The 9,721-nt window shown below is 40.8% G+C and overlaps 1 protein-coding gene across 1 annotated transcript; it reads left to right on the forward strand.

Annotated features, from left to right (window-relative positions):
- Window positions 1-535: 535 nt before the first annotated feature.
- On the forward strand, window positions 536-8,462 carry LOC114615795 (armadillo-like helical domain-containing protein 3; the record flags this gene model as incomplete). Its single annotated transcript, XM_028761419.1, has 4 exons — window positions 536-582; window positions 1,332-1,407; window positions 3,379-3,472; window positions 8,333-8,462. Coding segments are annotated over 4 exons (347 nt in total), but the record flags the coding sequence as incomplete, so codon positions are not given.
- Between the last annotated feature and the right edge of the window lie 1,259 nt (window positions 8,463-9,721).

A 9,721-nucleotide genomic window follows, 5' to 3' on the forward strand; every position in this document is an offset into this window, starting at 1 on the left:
ACATGTGTAAGTTAAAATCCTGTGATCTGAAAGAAAACCGGTTTTTCATAATTGGTATCAGCCTACTTTCTCTGAAGTTTAAATAATTATTTTCTTTTATTTCTATTTGAAACAGGTTTCCATACTGTAGCTCAGGTTGGCTGCCATTCCCTATGTAGCCCAGACTGCTCTTGAACGTCTGAGTTTCGGATTATAGTTGTAGGTTTCAGGACAAGCTCGAAATTCTTTTTGAGTTAGTTTCTGACTGCAAATAAACAGCTTCTAGGAACCATACAGTGATTAGAATATTTAGGTTGACAGGTCCCTTGATACTGTTACAGACTTACACACGGAGGGGCTAGATGATTTAGGAGGCATCTCATTTTTACACTTATTCCTTGTAAGTCTTTTACAGTTCTCAAAGGATGACTGATGATCCAGAGTTCCTTGTTCCGTGCTACTAGAAACATTGTTTTTTCATGGATTCAGTTCTTAGGGATTGAGCGCTTCTCCTGTCCTCCTGTATAAAACCTGCTATTCCTCTTTTCTTCCACAGGTGGGCAGCATGTTCATAGCAGACGCCCATGAGAAAATCTCAGTACAGTAAGTACTTGGGCTTGAGTGTGGGCTCTCAATTGCTGAATATGAAAGCAGAAAACGTAACCTCTTGTCAACATTTTGTGGATTAAAAGTTTTTAATGATTTGTGAAGTGTTTCTTGAGTTTTAAGCATCAATGAGTTTTTAGAGGTGTTTGTTTTAGAGACTAGGTTTGGTAGAATGCTTGCTTTGCATGCATGAAGCCCTTGGCTTGATCATCCACATGTAATAAACTGGATGTGACTGGCATATGCCTGTTATCCCAGTCCTCCTGGAGTGGAGGTCGGAGGAGCAGGAGCTCACAAACGTCCTCTGCTAATTAGTGAGCTTGCGGCTGATCTGGACATCATGAGACCCCATCTTAAAAAAAAGTTTTTGAGACTTGATGTGGCTATGTGTAATCCTGGCTGCCCTGGAACTCTCTGTATAAATCTTCCTGGCCTCAAACTTGTAGTAATCCTCCTGCTTCTGCCTCCTGAGTGTTAAGGTCTCTGGAATGAAGTGACTGAGGGCTGGGTATCCATCTCTTCCACGTTTTGTTGGGTAGTGATGGGCAGAACTGGTCCCAGGGTTTCAGGTTCTCAACTGTGTTCATTTGCACGAGTCCAAAGGGTAAAAGGAGGGATTGACAGTGAGGAGCTCTTGACGGTTGTAATGTTATACAATGTTATATATATAATGTTATATAATGGTTATAATGTTCCACGTTATCTACTCTTTAAAAAGAAACCTGATTTGTTCTCTTTTTCTTTAGAACCAATGAGGCCATTCTTCTGGCACTTTATGAAGCTGTCCATTTAAATCGAAACTTCATCACAGTTTTAGCTCAGGTTGGTAACCCCAATCATGGCTGGGTGTGGTGACCTGCACCCTTAATACTAGCATTGGGGAGAGAGAGGCAGGTGGATCTCTGAGTTTCAGGACAGCCAGGGTTACAAAGTGAGACCCCCTTCCCCAGCATCCCTTTCTCCTTCAATTTTTATTTTATTTATTTATCTTTAGTTTTTGTGATGTTATGGGATCGAATCCAGGACCTTGTACATATTAGGCAAATGCTTTCTCTGAGCTGTATCCTCAGCCCTCCCCTTGAATTTCACACATAGGTTCATTCCATTAAAACCCCATCTGGCTGTGTTTGTGTAAACTCAGCTTTTCGTTAATCAGTGGTAGTAGCAGAGTGTTGCAGCAGTTGCCTATGCTTTGTGCTGTCCTCACGTGAGTGTGTTCAACTGGTGCATGCAAAGTTAGTGCTGGACTAATTTGCTGATTCTATTACCCTTGAAAGAGTTGAGATTACTACATTTTACCTATTAGGGTCTGCTGGGATTATTTGCTCTGTGTAGTTTTTGGAGTTTTCTGTTAGTCTGTGTTTTTTCTAAGTCTTTATGGAATTACAACTGGGGATTCTATAGGCCAGGTCACTTACGCCATTATCTTATCAGTTTCCAGAGACCAAAAGTCAAAAAGCTTTCTAACTAGAATGTGTTAGCTGTTAACAGACAAAATAGTGTATACACATTGAAACTAAGAAGACATGAGATACTTGCTCGTATGCCTACGGGGTATCCTCAGTAGTTGGCACAGGAAGGGACTAAATCAAGCTGGGACTGAAGCCCATGGAAGCTATCTTAAAAGGCAGAAATGTTTTTATCTTAATGCACACTGTTTAAAATATGTAAGTTTGTTTCTTTATCCCCTACCCTACCCAACCCTTTTTTTTTGTTTTTTTTTGTTTTGGGATCTCATGGGGTAGGCCTGACTGGCTGTTCTTGAACTCAGAGATCCACCTGTTTCTGCCTCCTGAACTCTGGGATTAAAAGCACATGCCACCATGCCTGGTGTGTATATTTCTTTTAAAGTAATCTACTAGTAGAATTTTAACCAAAAAATAAAGCTGTGTTTTGAAAACAATTCACTGTTTTGGGGTGCGCTTTGGACTCTTATTAGTTTTATAAGATAATGTAAGAAAGTTTATCTACTATTCTTGCCAGGTTTCTTGTCTATCAAATTCCATAAATGACTTTAGAAGACATGAGAAAGATGAGGGACTGGCAAAGCTATGGGAAAGGGAAAGGCTTTTTCTGAGCTTCTTGCTCTCAGTTGGGGTAGCCAGGAAGACCACAGTGGCCATCTATATTGTCCACATTAGATGTCTTTCTTTGCCTCTGCCTTGACACTTTATATACTCCTGCATGATTTTTCCTCACATTTATGTATTTTGTTTATGTGTATGTTGGGGGTTATTTAAGTGTGGTGCATGTAGAGGTTAGAGGATGACTTTCATGAGTTGGTTCTATTCTATCATATGGGTTGTGGGGACCAAATTCAGGTTATTAGCTTGGCAAGAAATACCTTTCCCCTTGGAGCCGTCTTCCTGGCTCACATGGTCTTGGGTTTTTGTTTGTGTTTGTTTTTGTTTTGCTTATGTGGAACAGCAAGGCTGTAGTCAGAAGAGTACTGTTTATGGTTCCTAGCATTCCCTTGGTTTACTTATGTCTATTTATCAATTCTGTGGTCATGAAAGTAGTCCATACTTCTGAATAATTTGTGTGGTTTTTAAAAAATTTATATGGCTCAACAGAAAAATTTTGTACTGGAACCCAAATTTCATAATGAAAATTAACTCACAGTGCTTCTTGTTAGTTCAGCAGACACTAATAGTAATCAGGTATTCAGGATACTAGATACAGGTCCGCAGTGAGCTGCCAGTCTCAGTTTGATTCTGGAAAACCATGTTTAGTAGAGGAGACTTCCGGAGAAGTAGACATTCTGTTTTCTTACCCATCTGTGTCCTCTTTCAGAGCCATCCAGAAATGGGGTTGGTGACAACCCCTGTCAGCCCCACTCCTACAACCCCAGTCACACCACTTGGGACTACACCACCTTCCTCTGACGGTGAGCCCACCACTTTTATTATTGGGTTCTTGATTAATATGATTTTAGATCTTTCTCTCTTTCTCTTTTTGGTTCATTGGTTTTTTGACACAGGGTTTCTCTGTGTAGCCCTGGCTGCCCTGGAACTCATTCTGTAGACCAGATTGGTTTCAAAATCAGAGATCTGCCTCCCTCTGCTTCCTGAGTGCTGGGATTAAAGGCGTGTGGCACCACTGCCTGGCTGATTCTAGATCTTATAGGGTTAAGCACAGCTGTGTTGAGCAAAGAATATATTTATTAATTCTTTTAATTATCCTTTTAATTTGTGTAAGTGGGTAATTAGTGCTGATACACATTTGTAATCCCAGCTACTTGGAGGCTGAAGTAAAAGAATTATGAGTTTAAGGGCTGCTTGGTTTACTGGGTCAACTTAAAATTTAAAAAGGGATGGGGGTATAATTTAGTGATAGCATGCTTACCCATCATGCATGAGCCCTAGGTTTAATCCCCAAGATGGAGGAAAAGAAAGATGGGAAAGAGAAAGAAAAGGAAAAAGAAAAGGAAGAATTTGTTTGAGTTGGGGGCTGTGTCATATGCCCAGTATTCCCAGCATTTGGGAGTCTGGGATGGAAGGACCACTTTCAGCACAGGGATTTGAAACCAACCCAGGTGACATAGAAGACTGTATCCAACCAAAGAGCATCATACCTGGGCTGTACCAAGCTCCCCCCACCCCCCAAATTTAGCAGAGGGCTGCCTTGACTGGCCTCAGTGGGAGAGCATGTGCCTAATCCTATAGAGACTGGATGGACCAGGGTTGGAGAATGCTCAGAGCCCCCCCCCCCCCGCCCCCCGACTCAGAGGCATGGGGATGAGCGAGAGACTCTGAGGGGAAGATGGGGGCAGCATTTGGTGTAAATAAATAAATACTTGTCACCAATGCACCTCCCTGCAAAAAAAAAAAAAAAAAAAAAGAAAGGAAAAAAAGAAACATGTGATGATATGTTTTAGACTCCAAAGTTCTAGAGAAAAATTTGGAAAGATAGTTGAATGGAGTGTTTCTTCTGTGTGTAAGAAACATGTGGGGCGGCAGAGATGGCTCAGTGGCTAAGAGCACACACCTTTGTTACAGAGGACCTGAGTTCAGTTCCCATCACCCATATCAGGCAGCTCTCGACTGTTTTTAACTTACCAGAGAATGTAACACTTCAGCCCTGTAGGGGGTGGGGGCACCCACACACTTAAAAATACTAAGAATACAGTTTTTTCTGTCTTTTTATTTTTTATTTTTTTGAGATAGGTTTCTCTGTGTAGTTCTACACCACCACCACCTGACTAAAAATAAATCTTAAAGGGGGCTGGAGAGATGGCTCAGAGGGTAAGAGCACTGAGTGCTCTTCTAGAGGTTCCTGAGTAGAATTCCCCGCAATCATGTGGTGGCTCACAACCATCTGTAATGGGATCTGATGCCCTATTCTGGCATTCCTGAAGACAGCCATGGTGTACTTATATAAATAAACTAAATAAATCTTTTTTTTTTTTTTAAAGAAAAAGGAACTATTTAAAACTGTGTGTGGTAGTGTATACCTGTAATCCCAGCTGTAGGAACTAGTTCAAGGCTGGCCGTGGCTGCATGAAACATCTCAAAAAATTACTAGCCAGGGTTGTGGTAGTGGCACACCTTTAATTCTAGCTCTTGGGAGGCAGAGGCAGATAGAAATCTGTGAGTTTGAGGCTAGCCAGGTCTATATAGTGAGTGCCGGGACTGCCAGGTGTACATAAAGAGTTCTTGTCTTAAAATGCCCCAAACAATCAAACACAACCCAGGAAACAATATAAGCCTGGTTTGTCCTCCTCAGATAGTCTTAGAACTGAAAGTGACTGCACCACTGACTAATGCCTGTCCTGCAAGGACTCTTGGGTTGCTAGAGAGGCTCATGGGAGATATATTATTTTATTATATAAATATGTGGCCGAGGTGGTAGCCCAATGATAGAGTGCTTGATTGCCAGCACCTTATAAAAGTCAGCATGGTGGCACATGGTGATGGATGTGGAGGCAGGAGGATCAGAAGTTCAAGATCATCTTCAGCTATTTAGTGAGTTTGAGACCAACCTGGGCTTTATGAGACCCTGTCTGAAACAATTAAAAATATATATACTTTAATACTTGGTGTTATTCATCAAATGTTGAACTTGTTTGTGTAATGAATATAAGAAATAGCCAACTTTGGGATAGGCAAGATGGTCCAGTGAGTAAAAGCGCTTGCTCTCAAGCCTGAGAACCTGAGTTCGATCCCTAGCTATCAGCATAAAGGGAGAGGGAGCCGGCCCCTCACCTTCATATGCATGTTATAACACGTGAGCTCAACAACAGCAACAGCACTAGCAATGGTTTGAAAATGTTAAGAAATCCAGCATGGTCCTTTGTGTGCCCCTCCCTCTTTGTTTCTTTGAAGTTCTTTTCCAGTCTTAACCAGTGCTTTGCACCTAATTAGCAAGGTTTGTTTTTTTGCACTGTAGCTGCCCCTACACCCCAAGACAGGGTTTCTCTGAGTAGCCATGGCTGGCCTGAAACTTGCTCTGTAGACCAGGCTAGCCTGGAACTCACAGATCTACCAGCCTCTGTCTCCAGAGTGCTGGGATTAAAGGTGAGCACACCCACTGCTCAGCTCAGCCCTACATTTCTATAACATCCTTGTACATTTGCATTTTAGGCAGTATAGGCAGCAGAGAAGTAAGTATGGCACAGAGGTGTCATTGATATCCAGATCTATGACAGCAAATTGGATCTGTTTAGAATTGAAAGCCAAATTCCAAAATATCTTAATGAGAAGAAGCGTAGTGAGAATTGCCTGCCCGTCTGTTTATTCAGGTCATTGGATAAACCAATGGAAACACTGTACTTCTTCTTTAAGGATGAAGTTTGCCTAGTTACCATGGATATCCAAAGCCATATATGTGTGATTGTGAGTGTGAGTGTATATATATCTCGGTTCCATGTGATGTTGGGGTTCGGATGCTTCAGAGCACTGCCTTTCAAACTGTTGGTTGTGAATACTTCACCCACACACTTGATTATGCAATGGCAGGATTTGTGCTTACCTACAATCACAGAGCCTTTAGTGTTCTAGTGGGAAGATCAACCCACTTTCAGATGACTGCCTCTCTTGACAAAAGCTACTGGGAAGAATTATAAAGCTAACAATTGAGAAATGAAACTTGCTTAAGAAGGAGATTTTAATTTGTGAGGGTTTTGACTCTGTCTTTATTTTATTTGTCCTTTTTTAATTCTCCCCTATCTTACTTTCTGTAGGGGTCCTAAATATTATATTATTTTTAATTTTTGGTCTTTAATTATAGTGCTGCTCTGTAGCCCAGTTATATTTAAAGGTATGTCACTGGCACTATTATTTTTAAAAGCCAGCAGTTAGCTGTAACATTTGTTCGCAGCTCAGACTTGACATTTGACAACTCCGCCTTGGCATGAGAGGACTTTCTGGTAAACTAAAAATACATATAGCTCTATATTTCTACTATATTATGTAAGAGAGTTTTCTAGTTATCACTGGGTGTGAGTAAGGTAAAACTTCCACTTATTAGTTAGATAACAAAGGAATGATTATGAGTTTTGAGTTAAGAATGGCTGATTTGAGATGATAGCCTGTGCTAGTAAACCTAACATGAATTAAAACCTTTTAGGTTTGTTTGTGTTTGAGACAGGGTCTCACTCTGTAGCTCAGTTTGGTTAGGAAATATTTTAATATTTCAATACAAAAATAAATTTATCTTGTATTTGTTCTTTGTGGCCAAATTATGGGAAAAGAGACAAGGGTTGGACGTGCTAATTTCTTTTCCTAAGTTTGTTTTTGCTGTGTATTGTGGAACCAAAATGCACAGTGTTCCCCATTGTTAATAAATGTTCTCTGTACTCATTGTAATAACTCCAGAGGGATCCATGATGGTTATGAATACATATTATGACTAATACCCCAAACCTAGCAGTGTGTTTATAGTTTAAAATATAACAGAAAGCTCTAGATTTTCAAACATCTCTGTGCCATCTTGAGGCTCTTTTTGTATATGTATTCTTCTGTTTTAGACATTTAAAACACTTAGCAAGCTGACTAATTCTAATTTAAAGTCTTTGAATCTTGGGAGCTTTAAGTTAAAGCTATTGTGGTTAGGTCAATTCTGGTCTGACTTCCCATTGTTTTCTGGGGCCATGACTCACAGAGGGTGGGATTGAGTAAGCAAAAGGATCCTCTCTTGCAAACAGAGGCTGGACATGTAAATTCCAACTCCAGGGTGCTAGTCAGTGGCGTTCCCCTGTTTTCTGTCTGATAAGTGTTTCAGGTTCCCTTCCTAGGGGATGTGTTCCAAAGGGGCAGAGCTTGAGCCTGCTCTTCCTCAGCCTGTGTTCCTTTCATCTTGGGTATTTCAGACTTGTTTTCAAGATTGAGCAAAATTTCTCTTTATTTGGAAGAACTCTATTTTAAATGAGAGACTCATAAAAGTAAAGCTCACTTATGTTCAGTATAACTTTTTCCTTTAGTTAGAAATGACAGTCTCTCTCAGAGAACCTTGAACTGTTGATTACTTGGGCCAGAATAGGATCAACATTCTTTTCTAGGATGTTAGGAGAACAACTTCCTGTACTAGGTGAGAAAGAAAATTGACAGGCTTTGGGGGAGTATGGGGTAGAGGGGCTCTAGAGGCCTAGTAAGAGTAGCAAAAAGGTTTATGGAAAGTACTGGGTCCTCCTTCTGTTGTAGGAAAATCTTATTTAGTCATTTTCTTGCCTGTTGGCAAATTGGCTATGTGGGTAGAAGTGTTAGGTGGAATATGTTCTGGGCTAAGTGTTTCATTTGTTCTATTCCAGTTATAAGTTCTGTGGAACTCTCACTGGATGCAGATGTACAGACCAGTAATCTGCTGATAACCTTCTTAAAGTATAGCTCAATTGTCATGCAGGACACGAAAGGTAAGACATGCTTTGGGAGGTGTGGCAGGTATCTCACATCAAAGAGCAGTGGCCATATTTGGGGCTTTGACAGATGAATCTTTGGGACCTCCAGTGCAGGTGATGGACCTGGTTTCTGGAAAACAGTGATTTCTCACTTCTGGGTGATAACTAGGTGGTGTTGGGAAAGCCTGAAGTTGGAGGAGAGTGCTTACAAATAGAAAAGGAATAAAGTTGATCCCCACAAAAATTACTAAGTCTTTTTAGCAAGTCTTGATAAGTGGATGCAGACTCTTCTGTGTGAGAAGTTGAGTGGGTGGGATAACAGGAGTGGGGAATTCACTTCTGAGCCAGACTCAGAGAGCCTCACCTGCATCCCACTGACATTTTGCTGTATTTGGTTTGCCTTTAAATTCCTTTTTTATTTTACTGTTGTTTTGGCTGTATTCCTTTAAAGAAAATCACAAACAACACTCTACTTTACATTTAAGTACTTTGCCATGCATCTTTAAAAATTGAAAATATTTTTCTAGATATCTGTCATTATTATATCTAAAAAGAATCAACAATAGTTCTCTAATAACATGTAAAATTCTGTCCATTCTTCAGTTATTCCTCAAGTCTTTCTCTTTCTTTTTACAAAATTGACGGTTTCTTATTTCTGGTCAGATTTAAACTTTCTTTGTTTGAGTTAGGGACTTACTGTATAGCCCTGTGTGGCCTGGCACTCACTATGTAGGCATATCTGGCCTTGAACTCATAAAAGTCTACCTGCTACTGCTTCCATTGTCGTGGGATTAAAGCATGCAGAAGCACGTAGCCATTGAGTAGCCAATGCTTTCAGTTGCTGAGTTGTCTCTGCACTCCTCCATGCACCCCATCCCCCATGTACTTCCTTTTGTGTATTTGATTTTATGTGTGATTTTTTTGTTTGATTTCATCTGTGTGTGTGCCTTAGATCATGTGTGTGTGTGTGTGTGTGTGTGTGTGTGTGTGTGTGTGTGTGTAAGAGGACTTCTAATATGGATCTGCAGGCAGCAGGGGGAGAGAGAGAGATAATGGGCCTGGCTTGACCATCTGAAACCTCAAAGCCCACTCCTAGTGACACACTTCCTCCAACAAGGCCACGCCTCCTATTAGTGCTACTCCCTGTGGGCCTATGGGGGCCATTTTCATCCAGGCTACCATAATGTTGCCATAAGAAGCTTCTCTGATAAAGGCTAGATGGGTAGATAGAAACATGAGGGCTTTTTTTTCCCCGTTCTCCTCTCTTCTCCTCTCTTCTCCTCTCTTCTCCTCTCTTCTCCT

Source organism: Grammomys surdaster, unplaced genomic scaffold, assembly GCF_004785775.1.
Source record: "Grammomys surdaster isolate TR1022 unplaced genomic scaffold, NIH_TR_1.0 148572, whole genome shotgun sequence".
Classification (NCBI taxonomy): domain Eukaryota; kingdom Metazoa; phylum Chordata; class Mammalia; order Rodentia; family Muridae; genus Grammomys; species Grammomys surdaster.